General features: G+C 29.1%; 3 protein-coding genes and 1 long non-coding RNA gene across 4 annotated transcripts; 3 read left to right on the top strand and 1 right to left on the bottom strand.

Moving 5' to 3' along the window:
- The first annotated feature begins 1,696 nt into the window (after positions 1-1,696).
- LOC103872069 (alpha/beta hydrolase domain-containing protein 17B) lies at positions 1,697-16,098 on the top strand. Its single transcript, XM_033273293.1, has 7 exons — positions 1,697-7,509; positions 8,107-8,143; positions 8,354-8,590; positions 8,696-8,743; positions 8,839-9,224; positions 9,325-13,218; positions 13,295-16,098. Exons 1-6 carry the CDS (start codon positions 7,196-7,198, stop codon positions 9,395-9,397), a joined length of 1,095 nt encoding a protein of 364 aa, XP_033129184.1. The 5' UTR covers positions 1,697-7,195; the 3' UTR covers positions 9,398-13,218; positions 13,295-16,098.
- LOC103872068 (putative defensin-like protein 298) lies at positions 13,156-16,098 on the top strand. Its single transcript, XM_018659791.2, is given in 3 exon segments — positions 13,156-13,218; positions 13,295-13,464; positions 13,466-16,098. Coding segments are annotated over 3 exon segments (315 nt in total). The 5' UTR covers positions 13,156-13,169; the 3' UTR covers positions 13,562-16,098.
- Positions 16,099-17,100: 1,002 nt separating this feature from the next.
- Positions 17,101-17,721, bottom strand: LOC103872067 (defensin-like protein 268). The gene is made up of 2 exons (XM_009150405.3): positions 17,615-17,721; positions 17,101-17,497 (listed from the first exon to the last, which is right to left on the bottom strand). Exons 1-2 carry the CDS (start codon positions 17,661-17,663, stop codon positions 17,205-17,207), a joined length of 342 nt encoding a protein of 113 aa, XP_009148653.1. The 5' UTR covers positions 17,664-17,721; the 3' UTR covers positions 17,101-17,204.
- A 231-nt stretch (positions 17,722-17,952) lies between these two features.
- On the top strand, positions 17,953-21,903 carry LOC103872066. The gene is made up of 2 exons (XR_004448563.1): positions 17,953-19,757; positions 19,867-21,903. It is a non-coding gene; the product is annotated as an uncharacterized LOC103872066 (long non-coding RNA).
- The last annotated feature ends 723 nt before the right edge of the window (positions 21,904-22,626 follow it).

Below are 22,626 nucleotides of genomic sequence, written 5' to 3'. Positions count from 1 at the left end.
ATTATTTTAGTATATTACAGAATTTAAGTAAAAAAAATTGTTTAAATATTATAGCCTGTTATTTTAATAAATTTTATACATAGTAGCATCTATCATATTATTTTACTAAATTTTATTGATATAAGATATTTTTTGGATGCTATGATATTAAGTTTTTTTTTAATTATATTTTCAAAATATTCGGTTGCTTTAATTTTTACAACATATATAGTTTTTTTTTGTGGTGCATTTCAAAAAGTTATTCTTTATTATCTGTGATTTAATATTTTGTAAAATTTGAAATATTATCATTTCGAGTTTGAATATTTATTTTCAAAATTTATATTTTGTCAAGTAAACTTTGAAAAATTACAGTACTATATTTGAGTTTGGAAGATTACATTTTGAATTTGTTTTTGTTACTATATTAATACATTATTTTATAATAAAAAATATTTAAATTTTGGGGATATTTTCTAAATTTTCTCAACAGATTTTTTTATAATTAAGAAAAATTTATAATTAAAATTTGATTTGAACTATTAAAATTCCATAGTTTTCTAATAACATATTTTTAAATAGTATATGAATTAAAGGTTATTATATAATATTATATCTTTGTATATAAACATTTTAAAAAAATATTGTCAAGAGTTTCAAAATAAATAAAAGATAATACAAAGTTGTAGATATAAAAGCTTAACATATCTTAAAAAAAATTAGTTTTGTATAAAAATATTATATAGTATACGATTTTTAACTCATTTTAATGATGAGAGAAAATTTATTTAAATGAAACAATTAAAAAATATTTTTTTTAAATAATTGTTTAAATATTATAACCTGTTATTTTAGTAAATTTTATACATAGTAGCATCTATCATATTATTTTACTAAATTTTATTGATATAAGATATTTTTTGGATGCTATGATATTAAGTTTTTTTTTAATTATATTTTCAAAATATTCGGTTGCTTTAATTTTTACAACATATATAGTTTGTTTTTTTTGTGGTGCATTTCAAAAAGTTATTCTTTATTATCTGTGATTTAATATTTTGTAAAATTTGAAATATTATCATTTCAATTTTGAATATTTATTTTCAAAATTTATATTTTGTCAAGTAAACTTTGAAAAATTACAGTACTATATTTGAGTTTGGAAGATTACATTTTGAATTTGTTTTTGTTACTATATTAATACATTATTTTATAATAAAAATATTTAAATTTTGGGGATATTTTCTAAATTTTCTCAACAGATTTTGTTATAATTAAGAAAAATTTATAATTAAAATTTGATTTGAACTATTAAAATTCCATAGTTTTCTAATAACATATTTTTAAATAGTATATGAACGAAAGGTTATTATATAATATTATATCTTTGTATATAAACATTTTTAAAAAATATTGTCAAGAGTTTCAAAATAAATAAAAGATAATACAAAGTTGTAGATATAAAAGTTTAACATATCTTAAAATAAATTATTTTTGTATAAAAATATTATATAGTATACGATTTTTAACTCATTTTAATGATGAGTGATAATTTATTTAAATGAAACAATTAAAAAATAATTTTTTTTTTAATTTAACTATTTAATATAATTTTATCATATTTAACTCTTATAGAACTTCTATTTTTATATAATACAGAATCTAATTATATAATTTATTAAAAATAGTATATAATTTTTATTTTCTTTTTTTATAATAAAATTTTAGTTAACATTGATTTATAACAATATTATATTATTAATTACAAAATTAATTAATATGTTATTTTATAAAAATATTTAAATTTTAAATAAGATTTTGTTAGATTCTTTCTCAACAGATTTTGTTAGAATTCAAAAATAAAATTTAAATTTATAGTTGGTTTATTATTAATGTTAATAATCAAATATGTCATATTAATTATTTCTTTAGTTGGTCCTACTATGATTTGCTAATGGTAGATAAAAATAGAACCCTAAATTAATAGATTAGAAATACATGTTATTGAGGGCCCGAGTGGTAACATACATGACAATTACAGGCTAACCGTAGTGCGGTTTTAATAGTAATAAGAACATATAAATATATATATGTATATATAGAAAATTTTGTTATTATTAACAACAGTGCTTGGGTAATGCAGTCTGTCACTATTGAGAATCTTAATAAAAACAGAACATTGCAGGTGTGACCGGTAACTATTGAAATAATATTAGGAATGAATAGGAATAAAATTTTGGAAACGATGAGGAATGAGGATTCCTTATCAAAATTAACAAAAAACAAATTTGCATTATAATTCACTACAAAAAAAAAAGAAATGAAAAAAATATTCCTCATGAATGGTAACTTTTTTAATAAACGTTAAAGAATATAATATTCTTTTTCGTTAACTTGATTACCAGTCACATCCTACATTTATGCGCAGGTGAGTACATTTATCTTCAACTTTTTTTTCTTTTTTTTTTCTTTTTTTAAGAGATTTAATATTTGAAAGCCCATATATTAGCTAGAACGAGATCCAAACCGTCTTAAGTTATTATTATTTTTTAAAAAAATAACCATTTATAATGTTAAATAATCTAAAATTATAACCATTAGGCCAATTTGTCGTTGATCTCAGATTCCAGCTTGATAGTCTTTATTTTCATCTCGAAGGAAATTCCATTCTCATAATCATATCCTCTTTATATTAAATCCGGAACATTACAACATATTTTTGTAACCAAGTATTATCATGAGAATGATTCTTAAAATTATTAGAAAAATAAATTGGTCCATATAAACATATACAATGACTTTTATTAAACTAACTATCAAATTAATTAGTATTGTACAAAATAATTATTTTTCTTTCTTTAAATAAAAGCTACGAAACTACTTAATATGATTAACATATATATGACAATTAATGATTATGAATAATACATATTTGATAACAATATTTCAAACCTCTCTCTTTTTTTATATATTATTAAAAGAAATTAAACAATCACATTAAGCATATAATAAAAAAAATTAGTTTTTTTTCTTATATGCTATATTTTGAATTTTTTAAAAAAACTATAAATTAATAAAAATGGTAAAAGTCTTACATTGAAATTTTGTGATCAATGGTTTTAACTTTTTCTTTGTTCAAGCAAGATACAAATGATGATCATATATCGTATGGGTAGGCGTTGAGATACACGTTCAGGTTCGTATCGGGTATTTCAGTATAAAAGTATAAAACCCGTTCGGATATTTATACACTTCGATTCAAGTTCGGATATTTTATGTTCGGATTTGGATATTTTAGGCCGGGTTTGATATTTAAATTTTGAAGAAAAAATAAATAAATGATTCATTGTTTAAATTTTTTTTGTATTTAAAATATATTTTAACTGGTTTTCTAATTTTTTAAAAATTAAACTATTAATAGGTTTGAAGATAAAACTTTAAAAATAAAAAGACACTAATTTAGTTGTTGTTTTGAAATTTTAGATGTAACTTTTGTTAATGGAGGAAAAAGAGCTTGATATATATTTGAAGTGAGTAGCAAATGATTTTGTCCATAATTGTATGTATATTATCTAATTTTGATCAAGAAGCATTATTAATATAAATATTTTGAGTAAAATGAGAGAAGTAAACTACAAATATAAGGTTAAATATTGTATGTTTGTTTATCTTCGGATATCCATTCGGATTCGGATATTACCCGTTTGGATTCAAATATTACCCGAACTGGTGAAATAAGTGATTTTTTTTTGTTTTTTCAAGAATTAAATGATATTTAGACCGAGCTGGTGAATATATACTAGACATATATTTATATTTCGAGTCTACACTTATATATTCTATAACAACTTGATATATTAAATTTAAACACTAATATGTTAAATATAGTTTGCTCGTGGTGATTTTTTTTTTAAATTTTGATTCTTAGATATGTATCTATAGTGAAACTATTTTTTACAAATGTCCTTTTTTTAAACTGACACTAATTTAATTCACCGAATTCATAGAAGAAGTTAAAAAAAGAAACTTGACTCATATCAATAAAACAAAGACGAGAATGAAAGCACAATTTTATAGAAATAGAAAATAACTCACTTATGGAGAGTCAATAGTAAACAAATCGAGAGCAGAAAACCTAATCCGCTTTCGTCATTACACAATCGATATTGCCTATTTGGTTTTGGTGATTTGTGTCAACCGCAAAACTTAATTTTCTTTTATGCATATGAAGTCTTAAAAATAATTAAAATAAAATGTAATACGTTAACTCTTCGATAACAATAATATATTTAAGAGACCAACATGTATATTCTTCATTTTATAATCGATAAAAATTATAGTATTATAAAATGTTAAAACTATTTAAGAAACAAACATTATTATAAAAATTCACTCCGTACGGATTATCATCTAGTTTTTATTTTTGTAGCAAACATTAGAATCCACTTTGCAATCAAATGAAGTTTTTATATACCAGACTAAACCTGTAAGAATTCTCTCAAATCATCTATCGCATCTTGAGGCCAGGAACAATATAAGACATCAAATTTTAAACGTATACAGTTGGCTTCCAATAATATAAAATAATCTTATTTTTCGGGAGTATTTCTTTTATGATCTCAATTCATATCTCATCAGTACACGAAGTGTGAAAGTGAAAAGGCAAGAATTTACGTTGGGAATGGCCACCAAAACTTCGAATAAAGAGAAGAAACATAACGTAAAATGCAATCCACAGATCTATGTGCGTGTTTTGTGATTGTCTCTTGCTATATTGCCACTTTTCTTATATTCAAGAACCAAATAAAATTAGCAAAATTAGTTGTGTTAACTGTTTCAGACTTGCCAATATATTATCTGCAATATTCACATAATTTTGTTCGTATTCGACTACACAGTCCACTAATGTATAAAAAACTGAATCTTAATTAGAGGTTGATCTGGACATTCATTTTTAATTTTTTATTCCTTACGGTCTTTTTTGAAAGCGCTTTAATTTTTAATATTAAATATACAGCCAAAATATATAAAAAGGTACAGCCAAAATATAAAGTCACAACCTCAGAGTAATTCCATCTTATTTATAAGTCAAGTGAAAATCAGAGTAGCTTGACATAAAATATCGCTCTATTTTCAAATTACCATTAGTTATACATTAGCTACAACCCTCGTAGATCACTTAAAGCATAGTATATGATATGCATAATCCATACATTTTGTAGAAGAAACATCCACGAAATTTATTTTTTTTATTTTTTGAACACAAAGTGAATACTGAATAAAATTAAGATTTGGTAGATTGAAAGACGTCGGTCGAAACATGATTTATTAAATTACTAGTTAATGAAACGTAAACAAAAACATATGTAACTTATGTAAGCCATAGTCTGTATGATTCTTATAATTGGAAAATGTGTATCTTTGTTAGTATCAATTTGTGTATGCTATATCTCCCGCATTTCACCAAAATTTAAGTACCTAATTGCTTTATTCGATCAGAATGTATCACCTTTTTCATCACAAGTACCATATCTTATTTTAATCAGATTAACTGCCGCGTGTGAGCTGTAATTTAACTATCGAAATTTCTGTAAACTATACAGAATTCGAAGGTCTCAACTCAAGTCTCAAGTCATCGACCACTTGATTTTTTTACCTTTTCGGAATATTTACAATAATGCATGTGATTTCATTTTTCGTAGGTTCAGTTAGTTACGCACATTACATGCTAAATAAACGTGAAAACAATCTGTAAACATTACCATTGGCGATATAATGGAGAATATCAGAAACAGAAATACTTAGCAGCTTAGACCAAAAACGAAATATTAGCAGCTCTTTCTACAACGCATGAACGTACCAGTTCTCACCTCGTCATATTTGGTTCATGCACTTAAAACACAATTCAAGCCTAATCAAACATAAGTTGTAACTGATAAAATCTTTAGGAATTGATGTAATTAAAATAAAGGGGATGGTATAAATGGAATACAACAAAAAAATGAAATAGAATTCATTCCATTCATTTATAACTAAATTTGTTATGAAATGATTCTCTTTGTATTTGATTTATTTAGTTGTGGAATTGACCATTCATATCAAATGGTAAGGACCTTGAGAAAATCATAAAATGATTTAGTTTATTGTGTCTGTATCAAAGCCCATTGGTGTATTTCTAAATCTTGTTGACCGGTTTCCTTGTGTGTGCTTATAGTCCATTTGAACATAACCAAATACTTATTTGTTGTGTTAAGAAAATGAATCATGGCCCATAATCTACTTTAATTAGGCATGTAGGCCCTATATATGATCTCATTTATTTTAGATTAAAAATTAGTGACCCCGTGTTAAATATAAGACATTCGATTCCGACTGATTGACAATCAAATGATGAATTAAAGGGCTCATCATGTCGTTAAGTATGCCCTAACGAAAATTTGAATTTGTATTCGTCAATCCAGAAAGATATCGCTCGTGTAATTCCGAAAGAAGGATTGATGTGAATTTTCCTTAAGTAATGATGAATTAAGCTTTATGTCCTCCAAACGAATAAATTACAAATTAATGTAGTCATTTATTCTCCACTAAACATCATTTTCCCTTTATTAGGTTCAAACCTTTCCATTAGTTTATTAACTTTTTTTTTCTTTCTATAATGCAAGTAGCATCTAGAAACTAATAATGATCAGTGTTCATATATGTTTTTCTCATACTTCATCTTTCACGATATTCAAATGCTATTATGAAGTTTATACGTCGTTACTCGTTAGCATCCATTTCCATCTTAAAATAAATTTTATTAACAATAAAAATATTGGGTTCTCTTGTATTATACTTGCACACAAGTTGATTCGTTATATCAAATTAATAAGAAAATCCCATAAACGCAGAAATTAAGAGAAGTGCTTTCCTTAATTATGGAAGTGATATATTACGTTAAGCCTTAATCTTAGCTTTACAGAGAATATTGAGATATACACAATATTTAAAACGAGAAAGAGCATTAAAAAGGTAATTCTTAGCATCAACCTTTTCTAAACATATACCAGAAACAAATTAACAACTAAACAATATCAATAGACAACAGATTAATAAGGCACCCATCATTTATATTGCATAGGCCATTATTTTCTTCTTGCCACTTAATCTAAAAAGCGTTAAAAAGAGAGAGAAAAGTTTCTTGAGTGAGTGTTTTAAAAAAAAATCTTGAGTGAAGATGGGAACAGCGACGTCGACGATGGCGGCTAAGTTAGCTTTCTTCCCACCAAATCCGCCGTCGTACACGGTGGTGACGGACGAATCGACGGGGAAGATGAGAATATCGGCGGAAATGATGCGTCACCGGAGAGACGAGGAAATAGAAGTGGTGAAGATAATGACTAGAAGAGGGAATGAAATCGTGGGGATGTATATAAAGCATCCAACGGCTAAACTAACAGTTTTGTATTCTCACGGCAACGCCACTGACATAGGTCAAATGTTCATCATCTACAATGAACTAAGTCACCATCTCAATGTCAATCTCATGGGGTTAGTCTATACAATATATGTCTACTGATGCATGATGTCATTTCTATGCATATTAATCCATTAAACTCATATTTTTGATTCTATAGGAACCTAATTCATTGTTTGATGCCTACTTCGACCTTTTCCATACTTTTTTGGTGATAGATAATATTCTATTCAATAAACACAGTGGCGGTAGTTCACAATAGTCATCACAAATATACACTTGTGATTTTTTAGTTTACTCACCAAAGGATTAATGAGTTATAAGCCCCAAGAAAGATATTTTGTCAAGTTACTTTTTCATTATTTAAAATTAAGACAAGCTACAAGTTATTCATTTTAAATATAAATTAATGAAATATAATATATATATATATATATATTATAAAATATTTACATATACAGATCGGTGTACATCACTACACAACTCACCGAATAATTAATCAGGATATTTTAAATATATGGCTCACGATAGATTATAGTAAAATATTTTTTTGAAGATTCTTTTTTTGAAACATATTTTTTGAAGAAATTATATATGTTTTCTTTTTGAAGAAGCATAGTAAAACATATTTTTAAGATATTATATATGGTTTTCTGTGATGATAATTGCAGATACGATTATTCAGGATATGGGCGATCTTCGGGCAAGGTAAGTCGATAGTAGTTTCCATAAGTTCAAATTACCGTTGTTATATGGGGGGGAATTAGCGCGTCCATATACGCGTAAGTTTGTAAACAAAGCTAAGATTGATGTCATGCTACTCCAGTTTAAAAAAAATCTATATTAGTTCAATGTATAATTTAACGGTATGATTGGCCGTGTATATTGTGATTGATTCGGAGCGTTTAATATTGAAAGCCAAGCGAGCAAGAGACGTACGCAGACATAGAAGCAGCTTACAATTGGCTAAGAGAAACGTACGGTACAAAAGATGAACGTATCATTTTGTACGGACAATCTGTGGGCAGTGGACCGTCGCTTGAGCTTGCTTCTCGTCTTCCACGTCTTCGAGCACTTGTTCTTCACAGTCCTTTCTTGTCCGGTCTACGTGTCATGTACCATGTCAAGCACTCCTTCTGGTTCGACATTTTCAAGGTTAGAGTCGAAAGTAGTACTGCATTGTTTTCTTATTCACAAATGATTTATCCAGAAATAGAAACCAAAACATGTATGATTTATACTAGTGATTTTATATTGCAGAATATTGAGAAAATTCAACTCGTGGACTGTCCCGTTCTTGTGATTCATGTAAGTGTATTTTCTCATTACATTATAAATTCCTGTTTTATATTATATAAAATATCATAATAACAAGAAGGTAATGTCCTATGCGTGTTATGCAGGGAACAGATGACAAAGTTGTGGATATTTCACATGGAAAGCAATTATGGGAGCTATCCAAGGAAAAATATGAACCTTTATGGCTTAAAGGAGGAAGCCACTGTAATCTTGAGATGTTTCCTGAGTACTTACCTCACTTAAGAAAGTTCATAGGGGCCATTGAGAAGCTTCCAGTTCCACAATTCCGACGCCATTCAGTATCTGATGATCACAAGAAAGACAAACAACAACTGGATCCGAAGAAAAGTAGTGGTTGGATTGGATCTAGGCATAGCACGGAATGTGTTACTTCTAGAGACAAATCAAGAAAGATGAGTATTGGTCATCGGTCAGGAAAGGCGAGAAACAGCACGGATAGCTTTGATCGTGCTAGGAATAGCTTCGACAGGTTAGTACTCAAAACCATCGATTCGATTATAGTTAGATTTGTACACTTTTAAATTTATTTTATATATATGTGATCTAACTTTATGGTAATTTGGTTGTAGGTTGGGTGAAATGGTGAGATCAGTTCGATTGTGTAATGTTGATTGTGTGAAGAATGCAGTTGCAGAGGCCTGATGATTGTTGTTAGACCCAACCAAATATTGTTCTTTTTTGTTCGTTGGTTATATTCTTTTGAATGGAGAAAGATGTTTTGTAAACATATATATCCTTCTCACTTTTCACTAAATAAAACAAAAGAACGTTATCTTTTTATCTTCTTCCCAAAAATGAAAAACATATGTATGTGCATATTTGATATTAGGTATCCAGTGAAACCAGCTATATTTAAACTATTCGTATCGTAGAAAATATCGGTTGATGTAGTAGGAGTGGCTCTGATACGTTATGTCAAGAATTAGGAGGCGTTGATTAGATTATTAAAAAAAATTGATTACAAACTTAAATGAAGATCTATGTATAAAATATAGCAGATAAAGCAGCTCCGGCGATGATCACGCTTAATTTTGAAAAAGTAGTTTCATAATCATATGCTAATTTGTTATGAAAAATAAACAGAGATTTAAGCAAAATAAAAAATAAAAATAACAGAGATTATGTCACCGCCACGTAGGTATATATGACTAAGCTTTGAAGTTAAAAGAGGGTGTGTACCCGTGGGACAAACACACGATGGACATAAGTTTTCAAAATCAAGTCTACGCCACCTGAGAAGATTTTGTCAAACTCAGAAGACTTTCTTTTGGACTGTTTATCGGGGGTTCATAGATTAGGGTTCTTACCGGAATATAAAAAATGATCTCTTAACTTTTAACTAAAAAAATTAAGAACCAGTTTTTAATAAAGTTTTTAAGATCCGGTTTTTAACCTTTTTAGTCAAAAATTAAAAGACGGTTTCTTATATTTCGTTAAGAATTCCAACCTATGAACCCCCAATAAACATGCTCTTAGTCGCTGAAATGGTGGGAAATAAATAAACCCTAAAAGCTTAATAACTTAACAATTAACATCAACCAAGAAAAAAATGGCTTCTCATCAAATGAAGAAGCTAATTACCATTTTGATTATTTTCCTCTCCTTCACATTAACAACTCTAGCGGAAAACTCCGAGCTCACAGGCATTACTCAATGCAAATCCAGACCACGAGCATCGTTTTGTAACAACAACAAAGAAGCGAAGACACTCAAAGTCATAGCTATTTTTCCATCTTAGCTGCGAGTGTGATTGGTGTTTCTTTACCGTTGGTTACACGTAAAATCCCAGCGTTAGGACCAGACCTGTTAATGCAGTGAGGTCAGTGTAAAATGCAGAAATAAACAAGACACAAGTTTTTTTCTTTTCGAATTCACTAGAACAAGAAAGTCTTACACCAATCATTTCTATTACAAGAATCCTTTAGGATTATCCCAATCCTAAGCTAAAACTCATCCTAGAGTCTAGAATTTTGTTTATCATAATCACCCCGATCACGAGCTAAACTCCTCCTGAGTCTAGGCTTCCATCTTCAAACACTCGGAAGTACTTTAACAACCACTTCAGCACCTAATGCAGAGCAGTGACACCAAAGGCTTGATGACACAAGCACCAAACAATGATCTCTCGACTTTTCTTCTTTTAGCAGAGACAACTCTCTTCATAGAGGCACGTCCTCCATGTATATATAACCAAAACTTTCTCTCCAAGTTCTTACAAAGACAACTTAAGCAACTTTCTTTTTTCTCTTAAGGAATAACTCTCTTGCAGAACATATTGTTTCTTCTCCAAGCTTAACAGGCCCCCATCACACAACACAAACTTCAACTAAGTCCATCTTCATGACACACACATGTACTACCTCCTGTAGTATTTCACGAACTGATACAGAATATGCATCTTCAAGACCGAGACTATTTTGTAGTGTTAAGGCAGTGGCCTAGGGAGTTATACTAGCAGCGGGTTACATGCACGTATTACCTGACTCTTATGCTGATATGAACTCCTTTTGCTTGCCTAGAAAACTGTAGAGAAAGTTTATGTTCACGACGTTTATCGTTGATGGTGGACTCTTATGCCATGAGTTCGCAGAAGAAGAGAATGTTGAAAACTCAAGCAAATGGCATGGTTGACACCGTAGAGAATGGATCACACGTATTGGAGAAGGAACACGGGAGTGATGTCGCGGCCAACGCAAAATCACAGCTTGTTAGATATCAAGTCATTGCTTAGGTAGGCAAATGATTTCCAGTTATTATATTTTTAATTTAAATTTGCATGTTTCAATATCTTATGAACCCTGATTTTGTAATAATCAATTGATGCTAGGTCTTGGAGCTAGGGATTGTTGTGCACTCGTTTGTATGCCAATCATCAATTGATTGTACGTAGTGTACTTCTCACTGTACAACTTCTTCATAATAGGTTGTTATGTCTTTTGTTGGTTTCGTAGGCGCAATATGGCGGAAAAACGAGATGGGCAATGGTGTTTTTCTTCTCGGTCACCACACCGTATCCGGTGGAAAGGACTATTATCGGATGGGACACGCCTATGTAGCTAAAGGATACAGCCCAGCGAGTCCAAGGGCATTGATCGTGGTCGGGGTCCGTATATTTTTCAAAAAAGCTGCCAGTTTAATATCGTGGTACGTATATTTTTCAAAAAAGCTGTCAGTTTAATATTAGTTAGAAAGATCTCGAAAAATCAGAGCTCTATCACGAACTTACAAAATAACACTTTTTGTTTGTCAATTATTTGACCATGTGCTTTGCTTTTATGGCGGTTTTTATTTTAACTTTGCTGCCTAAACCTTTATAAGACTATGTACAATAGTTTCAACGTTTTCTCCGTTTTCAATATCTTTATTTTTCCATTTTTACATTCCAGATCATATTTTCTCTCTCTCACCTTATTTATTCAACACCTACTTCATTTTATATTTTTACAATGGTTTTGTTTTAAAAAATTCAATACTCTAACCTAGAATTTTTAATTCATATTTTTGTTTTAAAACATAACAATTACATATTAATAATTAATTTAAAACTAAAATAAAATAAATTTTAATAATATTTATTCAAATTATTATACTAAGCTTACTTTTAAATTGATAATTATTGGGATTTTGGAAGTTGAACGAAAAATTAGAAGAGTTTTGAGTGTTAAAAGGATTATTATTAGAATCCATTTAACCAAAAAAAAAGTTTAAAACACTAAAATAATTGATTATAATGAAAAATGACAATTTTTTTCTGTATCCAAATGAAATAAGAGTAGTCTCTATTTATAGATAAAAAAAATCTTGAATTATGATATAAATTTCATTTTTTTTAAATACAAATTTCATTATATAATAAATGTGTTTGAATTATTGGGTGAGAATAAATATCAAGAAAAATTTATCCAGTCAATAAGAGTAAAATATTTAAATTTTATATATGTTAAGAAAAAGAAAGAAATCAGGTTAGACCGCACGTGTGATGCACACACTAAATGTTTATGGCCAACCATAGAGTGACACATGGCAGTGCGGGCCAAATTAGTTTTTTCAGTTGTTGAAACTTATACCACGTAGACAAACACATTTTGAGTTGGTAATTTTTAACACCTCCATTGTGAGTGGTCGAACGATGCAAATCAGCAAAATTGAACCTAAAGATTTGGTCAAGACCATACCAAAATTTTGACAGGTTGCAGATTCTGTGCTTTTATTGAGTTAAAGGTAATAATAGATTTGGCTTTTCAAGACCGATATGTTGGTATCAAAGACATAAAAGTAGTCAACACATTAATTAAGTTGCCATTTTCATGCTTCCTAAAAGACTATTTAAAGGTCTCATCCGCCAGAAAACAAACATCATCTGACAGTAAAAACATAAACACTATAAACACGATATTTCAAAACCAAAGAAAAGATGGCATCAAAGACAGCATTGTTCATTTTGTTCGCTCTCTTCCTTTCATGTAAGTCTCTCTCTATCTCTCTCTCAGCATACGATTGAAAATAGCTTAATTCTAATGCACTTGTAAAACTGAACAGGCATATTGTTGGTGAGCGTTCCTGGAGTTGAAGCGCAGTTGATAATTACATGCAAGACAGCAGCTGATTGTAAATCGAAGCTTTTTTGTTCCAACGGAAGTCCGCAATGTGTGGTCAGACAATGCCAATGTGCGAGCGTCAAACCAGTTAAACTGATGAGGACAAATACTCATGTCCATCAAGACAATCTTTGATTGTGCTTCTCATCAATGGTCGAACAATTTATATGCTTGCATTGAAGGAAAATGTACTTCTTTGCCTTTATAACCAAATTTCTATTTTAATTAATTTATCGTAAGTTTAATAAAACACAAAAAAAATCTCTTATATAATTTTGCTCTCCTGTTTCCAATAACAAGCAATCGCATACGAATATATAATTTCGTTTCTCACTAATTCTTTGAATAAGGTCCAATTTACCTCTATCCAAAATTACAAATGAAAAAACTACAGCACTAAGAGCTCAAATGGTATATCAAAAGTGATGCTATAACAAAAAGTTCGTAAAAGTTAGAGATATGATATATCAAATTTTAATTAAATATATTGAAATATATGTATTTATCCTATTCAAAAAAAGTTAAACATGAAATTCTGATAGGAAAAAGATATGAGTAATGAATGATTTTTAATATCTATATTATTAAAATAGAACTCATCATTTCTTTCATGTGTGATATTTTGAATGGACCATCCCTAGAAAATTGTTTATATTTTTTTTTGTATTTTCATGATAAAATCCTAACAACCTATTTAATTGTCTTTTTATTCCATCAAAATATTATACGATATGCCTAATTCATTTCTTCGCATGTACCCGCAGTAGTATTCAAATAATGCCCTTTGAACATTCATATGTAATCGAAGTTTATCTTCAATTAATAATTGAGAAAATCCCATATAGATTATGATCTGACTATCATTAAATAAATAAAACAAAACCTTAATGAATTAATATAATATAGCTATATATAGACTTTCTAATTTTGATTTCATGAGTTTCTTAAAATATAATATTCCATCAATATATAATTATATTTGCATATAACCATTTATAATCTACTTAATAATAATAATAATTAATTATTCTAGAGTTTATACTTGTATATGATCTAATTAATAATAATAATAATAATAACACTATTGTATTTGCATAATAAATGTTATTATTATTAATTATATTATACATGTATCAATATTTATATTGGTATTTTGTTAACAAACATGTATTGATAAATATATAATATTTTAAAATACAATACTATAGATTCAACCATATACTGTTTTTATAATAAATTGTTTAATATATATATACTGTAGTGATGATTTTTTCATGCATGATTTTTTAATTTGGACCATTCTATAAAGTTTTATCAACTTTTACATGAATTAATTATAATATTTTATCTTTTTATTTGAATACAAATAAATATTTTTTAACATTTTATAACTAAAAAAAAACCAAAAAGTAATAGGTAAAAGTAAATATCTAATTTCTCTTAATATTTGTGAACAACCTTAAACATCATATATTTGTATTAAAAGGGAGTATAAACTAAAATATTTAAATATCAAAATAAAACCTCGCACGGTTGTGCGGATCAAGATCTAATGTGTAATTAAATCCGCTTAATTAAGATGTCATGTCAAATATACTATTCACATGTTTGTATTCACAGTGTAATTTGCATAAACTAGATTGGTTTTTGAAATGTCAGTGTGTTATATACATGCTGGTAAGTAAAACAAACAGAAAGTCTATGAAGTCTCTTAAAATATGGCATCGGAGTTTGATATCTCTAGGGATCTCTCGGCCTGTAAAATACTTGGGTCTGCCCCTGTTATCTCGCAAGGCTCCGCGAATGGTATCGCTATTTGAAAAAAAAAAATGGAAAATGCATGCCTCCAATTCTAGGGGGTGTATTGGAACAAGAGTTTTGAGTGACTCTGGGGTTTTTGTTAAAATCCTTTTTTATTGAACTAATGATTTTAAAAATTATTTTCAAATCAAGTGTTATTCAACATAGAACTTGAACAAAATTATTAAAATCACTTGTAATCCTCTGTTATTTAATTAAAAGTTTATAAAATCTATATAAAATCCACTGTTATTCAATCAACACTAAAGAATATTTAGGAAAAAACTTTTGTGATATGGGATTCTAGGAGAGTTTACATACATTTTTCGTTAAAAGCAGTTCCAATAGAATAACATCACATGGTATTTGAAGAGTATTGAAAATAATAATAAAAAATAAAACATTCTACGAAAAAATAAGAGTATTTGAAGAGACGTCTTCTTGCTCGGAGCCAAAGATCCGACTAGACGACTTCTGTCTCCAGAGGAAACCAGTCTTGGAGTTGTAAGTAAAAACTGGCATTTTTGAATTCAAAGCACCACTTGGTCGACGATATATATCTCTGTGAGCACGAAGAAGAAGATTAAATTCAGATCACAACATAAGTTACATCAGTGTGAAAATGCTTGAAGGAGATTGAAGGAGTTCATCCTCCTGATTCTTCCTTTAATTAAAAGATCTTTGACCTAAAATTCTCCACAAGAGAATTCATTCAACAAACCCAGAAAAAGCCAAGCTCACATATACAACGAAACTGCCGCAGAATGTGAGACCCTCACGTCTCATCCCAACTTCAAAAATATATAAAATAAGTTGATCACAGTTTTGCATGAGCGAGGTCAATAATACATATATCTGCTCGATTCATTCATCAGCATTGATTCAAAAGTCAGAGCTTTGATGAATATACAAACTAAAGAACTAGAATCTGCACATTCACAAAAAGCTGAAAAGGTCAGTCCATATCGACGTCTTGCAACACAAAGTATTCACTGCAGTAGCTTCGATGACTCTTCCAGCATACCAAAGGTTGACATGTTTCATCACTTAAAGCAGAAGACTTACGGTAGCACTACATCTTTCTTGGGTGTTTGCAAGGGTGAAGGAGGCAACTTTACATCTTTAGACTTTCTCCTTGGTTTGGCAGATCACTGGAGCATGTTACTTTGTCTCCAGTCTTTCCTTTCTTAAGCGAGTTATTCACTGTATAGACAAACGTTTTCTTACACCTCTGGAACGTTGTAACTATCTGAGCTTTAGAAGCACTGAAATCAATCAACGTGTTGACTTAATCGCAAAGACATCCATGTTCTCGAAAGGATCTCCTCTACGGGTTAAATTATTACCCTTTCAAATCATCTAAACAACCCTAGAGTTTATTGGAAATATCTACCAAATCACATATAAATTCTACTTTTATTTTCTAAATTTTACTAAAGCACTCAAATAACTTTAAAATCACCCTATAACTCATCAAAATTAAAATCTTCCAAAACTCTTAGTTCAATAGACTAGTCAACAAAAAATATTTACCTTCTAATTAATTAGGTCTGATCAAATCAAGCTTAACTAATACAAGAAATTTTCATATTCTAATTTTGGTAGTATGAGATAAAGTAAAAAAAAGATAAATTATCATAGAGAGTATATATTGAGTCAATATATAGATGTATCATGTAACTTTTCAGATTAAAAACTTTGCCAGCGCTATTATTATTGCATGTATAAATTAAAAGGACAAATATAATCGCTTAGAAAGAACTACAAAATTATTTTTATATGATTCAGTTTTTGTTATTTTTATTAGACAGTGATAAAAGGCACTGAAATCTTAATTTTGCTTATATTTATATGTAAATAAAAACAATACTTAACTTTTTTAATCTGCGTCTCCAAAATTTTAATACCGTCTCTAAGCTAAAATTTCAATAGTTTAAAAAATTAGTGTGTAATGAAAATCATCATGATTGTATATATTTCAAAAGAAGGCAATATAAGCACGACATTTTATTCTTCAATTAATAATCATACATCCGGTGAATTTGCATTAATCAACATATATAACAATGACATGTAGCGTAATGAATTGCATGATCGGAAATACACACTTTGTATTTGCACGTTTGAGGGCATACTCCATTACAATCAGAGTTTCTATTGCAGCGCGTAGTAAGTTCTATTGGAGGACTAATCGCTGGAGTAGTAGTAGTACGAACTTGATAATCTTCGGCCGGAGGAAGACAATGGCAATCAGGATTTCTGTCACCAGGACAGCGACACATACCTATACCTTCACCTATTTCTGGCCATCCTCTCGGTAACGCTTCAGATATCAATAATAAATCTAATCATGAAAAAAAAAAACTTTGGTAAGTTTTGCTTCCCAAAAAGTAGAATATATTTTTTTATTCAAAGCTTTCTGGTGTGTGTATTATAAGTGTTCAAAAAAGTGTATACTTACAAGAGGCAATAGTAAGAGCGAATACGAAATGAATGATAGGTTTCACCATAGTATTCGGATTTTTGAAATCGAATAGAGCTTTTCTTTTTGGTGTGCATAAGATTTTCTATCTTTTTATATATATAAGAGAGCCAGAGAGAGGATGCCAATTGTAGAATTTTTGACTATTTTTTTTTTAATTAAGAAACTTTGACTATTTGTTACATGTTTAACTAAAAAATATGTATACTAATCTATACTATACTAAAAGTTCTTATTCCTCAACACCTAAGGTATCCACGTCGTTTAATTAAATTGACCAATGACAGAGAGCCTTTTTACCACGTCATACATACTTTAGTCCAAATAGATCTTTCATTTGGGCTGTGCTCACATTTCGAACGCCTCAATTTAAGCCCATTTTACCATCTATGGAGCGTGAAGTTTTGTTTTTCCCCGAATATTCCTCTTCGTCCTCACTGATCAAATTCTCCGCACTTCGCCGTTACCGTAATCCACTCTTCATCAGTATATGCTCTTTAATCCTGCTTTAATGGTTTCGTTTCACCTTCCCCTCTTTCTCCCTCTATACAAAGAGCTTCATCTCGACTTTATTCCAACCCAGATTGAAACTCTGCAGAAACAGCTACATCTACAGCCATGAAATTCACTGTAGAGTCTCCCCTCTCCACCGGCAAGTCCCATCGCCGTTTCTCTTTCCAATTGAAAATGACGGGCTCCGAGAATGAGGAGGAGGAGGAGGAGATGAATAATCTATTCCTCAGTGATGACAGTCCGAGAAGCAATGTTAACGGCGACAAAAAAAATAACTTTTCGATCCAACCTCTTTCGGTATGTTGTTTACTGTTTCATTTGATCAAAATTTAGTTAAGTTTCAAGTTTTGTGTTAGATTGTGGAGACAGAATATGATTTCGGGTTTGAACCTATCCTCCAAATAAGTTGAAATCCACCTACTACCACCCTTAAGCTACACAAAGTTTTCTGATTTTAGCAAAGGCCATTTTGATTATGCCGTCAGAGTTTCCAAGTTGTCGACCTTTTTCGTAGATCGTTGATTTGGATGGATATGGACCTTCATCTAGACGTTTCCAACCAAACACTCGAGTAAAGTTGAGTGACGAAGACCATACCTACTTAGAGAAACATTTCTCAAGCTTTACCATTCCATTTCATCCTTAGTAATTTGCATTACCTATTTTTTTAGCTATCTTCCTCACCACCATTGTGTGTCTTCTCAATAGTTAAGCTTCAGGGAGAGTTGTGCATAAGCATCTTGAAGAATTCCTGAGAAAGTGAGGTAACTTGCTTAAACGCGTTCTTTTCAAAAAAAAAATCAATCAGTTTGTGAGTAGGTTTATATTTTGAGAAGAGATATGATCATGAAATGTTCTCATGATTTATACAAGTTGCAATTTTTGTGTTTGAATTTCTGCCTTTTCCTTTTCATTTGCTGATACCACTTATCTTTGTTCTCTTTACTTTTGTATTAACTAAGTTATGATTCTTCTGCATTTGGCCTGAGGTTTTCTTCATCCAAGTCCTAACAGTCTTTTCCTTTTTTTCTTCTTTAATCTGTAAAGGGAGGAACAATGGGCTAGCTTCTGCTATCGTGAGACTATGGGAGAAATGTAATATTGCAATCAAATTAGTGCTGTTTATCGTCTTTATATTTTGTTACGCACAGAAATACATAATGACAAGGTCTCAACCAGAGACTTCAGAGGCTACCGGTATATACTTTCACATAATACTTTTTTGTTATTTCTGAACTATAAACAATGCATGTCTCTAGAGCCTTACTTACTCTTTAGATAAAAGGTAAAGTCTTGAAGGCAAACAGGTTACAAAGGGACCAATTTCTTTTTTTTTTCTTTCACAGGAGAACCTCAAGTGACGAAGATGACATCTATCAAAGATATCAACTCTCTTGACATTAACACTTAGGACATTTCTGTGTTCTGAGTTCTGACTTGATAACAAACCAGGAATCATTCTTTCGTATTTGTTCAGAATCTGATTGTTATAGTATTTACTTACCTATATGTTTAATTTTGTCACTCTTTCTTTACCAGGAGCTTTGAGATCACATAAGCTCCAACGTTTAAAGTGGAAGCTTAGAAATGTTTCCATGAGCAGATCGAGGTAATGATTTAACTTGCATAGCTGCTAAAAAACTAACCTTTGTCTGCTTTCTAACCAAAAAGAACATTAGTCATATCATATCTGATGTTGTTTAATTTATATGCCCCAGCTCCAATGGTCCTTGCAATTACAGATCGAAAACACGGTGGTACCTACAGATGATGTTTGAGAAACAACAAATAAAACAAGAGACCACGAGCTCTTCCTCAATGCCATCCACCAAAGCAATGCAATGGCACATTGGCTGCATCCGAGTTTGGTTTCAAGACACAAACTGTGAACCAAACTGAATCTGCTTTGGTATGAATGAAACTAAGTCCACTCAAATTTCTGTTTTTTTTTTTTTTTTCCAATTTGAGTATAGTTAAGGAAATACGTTGTCCTGGAAAAATGAAGATATTATGGGTATACATTGGTACAAAAGTCCATATAAGAGAATACAACAAAGAACCTATTAATTTTATCTGTGTATACTTAGAAGTGATATAGAGCTCAACACTTAAGAATGTCTGGAAGCTTCAATTAGTCAAACTTTTGTCTAAACAGAGAAGAGATGACTACGAGAACAATTCAAAAACAACAAGTCACCACGCATAACCAGGGAAGATTAGTAGATTAACATTTAAGGTTGATATCTTTTGGCTAAACATGTTTAGTAGGAATTAGTTTAGGTGGTTTTTCAAATACAGAGTAAATAAAATTTGAATAATCGTTGCAATAATTCCAATGTTGTTATAAGAAAATTGTCTTTTCCTTGCTTCGTAAGTCCTCAACAATCTGAAGTAGTGAAGATGATTACCAACACATGAATAATATTAGCATCATATGATATATTAAGTAATTTTCTCCGAGCATGTAAATATTTATAAAGGAAGCACACTACAATATTTTTTTTAATATTTGACTTAGATATAAATTATTTTGTAATTTATATGTATTATTTACTTGAAATAATATTATGTTAGCTCTTTTACCGAACATGTCTACGGTTCAAATCTTTTAATTAAATACGTGCTTTCTATATAAAGATCCGGTCAGTTTGGTTATTATTGTAGTTATTGGATTGCATATACTTTTCTGAACTCAACCATAAGATTATTCATTTTTAAAAAAATTGATTAGTTTTGTTAATGCACTTAGTTGAGTTTGTTGTCTTAGATTCATAAATTTGATTTAGTAAAATTATGTATGATTTGATATATGTTTTATTGTGAATCAAATAAAAAAAAGTTAAAAGTATTGATCGATTTAATGTTTAGAAGCTCATACATATATATAATTTTGTTTACAGAATTAAATCATAACTGTTACTTAAAGTTCCAGTTTCATTTATTAATATATCTTCAGTCATTCCATAATTTATATGTATAAAATAGATAAAATTATTATTAATAACAAAATTTTATTATGTTAGTTAAATTTTTAATTTTGGTATAATGTAGTTTGGTTCTGTTATTCATTTTCAGATATATTAGTTCTCTAAACTGATTTAAAATTTATGATGCTGATTAGACCAAGCAGATTAGTTTTAGTCATTGCATTTAGTTAAGTTCTTTATCTAAAATATGGAACTTTATTTTCATAGATTTTTATGAAAATTTTAATTTTACAGATATTTTTTATTAATATATTTTGATAAAACAATTTAACAAAAATTTAAATCTAATTATTAAAAATAATAATCTGCAAAATAAATAAGTATGTCCAAAATTACTTATATAATTATATCTAAACCAAATAATTATTTACAAAATAAATATTTTAACAGACGCACATCAGTAGAAGATATGATTTATTATATTATAATTATATTTTAGAAAACAAAGTTTTAAATTCATTATGCTTTAGATAGTTTTAGAACTAATTAAAAATAAACTAAATAATTAATCAGAAAATATTATGTAAATTATTTGGTTATATTTTACACAATTGCAAAGTACACATTTTCGCAATCATAAAGTTGTTTTCACCACAAGCATTAAACCAAAAGTTATCAAAAGCCAAGCTCATATGTTTTCAACCTTAAATAATATCCTCTAACTATGTTGTTAAAAGTTGATGACAAAAAAAAAATGTTAGTTAAAAGTTTAGGAAATTAGTTATCAAAAGTCAAGCATTTAAGGAACCTGATTTTATTTTAAAAAAAGGTGAAGAATATCAAGAGTTTCATACGAATTTATAAAAGATAAAATCAAGAAGAAAAACAAATGGAACCAAAGTCCAGAGCAACACAAGTCCATCCGATTGATTATTTTTTTTTGGCGTCGTCCACCCGATTGATTTAAGAAAGACAATGCATTCAACATAATTTCTGTCAACAGCCTATATGTTTTTTATATATTTAGACATCATGCATTGATATTATTCATTGTGCAACAAAAACTCTATAATTATTCTTACCTTTATGCAACACTAAGATAGAACTGTTAACCATCTCTGATCAATAATATTTTTTATTGCTCATTCAATCCAATTCAAAATGACTAATACAAAATGTATCCTAACATTTTTGTGTAGATTGGTACATATATATACATGATAAATAGAATTTGCTGCCAAATGAGATCATCAACAAAAAAAATAACAAATGGACAACAAAATCTTATTCTACTTTTTATGTACAAAGTTTATAGGTTATTTGCGACAAAACGATCAAACTATCAATAACATATATTTATATTCATATAAAAGGAAAATAACATAAATATATAATCCGCGCGTAGCGCGGAAATGGATCTAGTATCCATAAAAACAAACGAACAAAATACGTTCATTATATATTCTGTAGAATAGTCTGTAATATTTTTCAATTTATAATGTATAATTATCCAGCATTAAAAAAATATGTTCATTATTGAGTTAATTGACT

The sequence above is a fragment of the Brassica rapa genome, chromosome A06 (assembly GCF_000309985.2).
Source record: "Brassica rapa cultivar Chiifu-401-42 chromosome A06, CAAS_Brap_v3.01, whole genome shotgun sequence".
Classification (NCBI taxonomy): domain Eukaryota; kingdom Viridiplantae; phylum Streptophyta; class Magnoliopsida; order Brassicales; family Brassicaceae; genus Brassica; species Brassica rapa.
Note: the sequence above shows the minus strand (reverse complement) of the source record. Positions and strands in the feature narration are given on the sequence as shown.